The 863-nt window shown below is 59.4% G+C and overlaps 1 protein-coding gene across 1 annotated transcript; it reads left to right on the forward strand.

Annotated features, from left to right (window-relative positions):
* Positions 1–3: 3 nt before the first annotated feature.
* LOC111673177 (pancreas transcription factor 1 subunit alpha-like) lies at positions 4–857 on the forward strand (the record flags this gene model as incomplete). Its single annotated transcript, XM_023430859.1, has 2 exons — positions 4–586; positions 756–857. Coding segments are annotated over 2 exons (685 nt in total), but the record flags the coding sequence as incomplete, so codon positions are not given.
* Between the last annotated feature and the right edge of the window lie 6 nt (positions 858–863).

The following is an 863-nucleotide window of genomic DNA, read 5'->3' on the forward strand; positions in this document are numbered from 1 at the left end:
GACTCGTTCTCCTCCCCTCCCTACTTCGACGATGACGAGTTTTTCACCGACCAGTCCTCGCGGGACGGACACTTGGACACTGATGACTTTCTGGACGACGACGTGGACTTCCTCACCAGTCACTTCCAAGACTACTACTGCAAAGACGGCGACGGCAGAGCGGCGCCGCACGACGCAGACTACGACATCGGCGACTTGTCCTTCTCCTCCTCCTCCTCCACCTTCTCCTACGGCTGCGCCGACAGCACCCCGGACCTGTCCCCGCGTACGGGCCACCACGGCGGGCCGCTGCTGAAGCGCAGGAGGCGGATGAGGTCCGAGATGGAGATGCAGCAGCTGAGGCAGGCGGCCAACGTGCGCGAGCGGCGGCGGATGCAGTCCATCAACGACGCGTTCGAGGGGCTGCGCTCCCACATCCCCACCCTGCCCTACGAGAAGAGGCTGTCCAAGGTGGACACGCTGCGGCTCGCGATCGGCTACATCAACTTCCTGGCCGAGCTCGTGCAGTCCGACCTGCCCATCAGAAACTCCAGCAGCGAGATGCACGCGCAGCCCAAGAAGGTCATCATCTGTCACAGAGGAACAAGTAGGTCCACTTCAGATCATTCCGCCACATTCAGACTTTATTATAGAGCATGTAATCCAGGATCTTCACACAGTCCGGGTCCACACATAAACTACTGACAGTGATGATGATGATGATGATGATGAAAATAAAAGATATTAATGTTCTCCTCCTCTTCCTCCCTCCCCAGGGTCTCCCTCTCCCAGCGACCCGGACTACGGCCTTCCCCCGCTGGCCGGTCACTCTCTGTCCTGGTCGGATGAGAAGCAGCTCCGGGAGCAGAACATCATCCGCACCG

This window comes from Seriola lalandi, unplaced genomic scaffold, assembly GCF_002814215.2.
Source record: "Seriola lalandi dorsalis isolate HSWRI2012SDOR001 ecotype SW California unplaced genomic scaffold, Sedor1 jcf7180002009912, whole genome shotgun sequence".
NCBI lineage: Eukaryota > Metazoa > Chordata > Actinopteri > Carangiformes > Carangidae > Seriola > Seriola lalandi.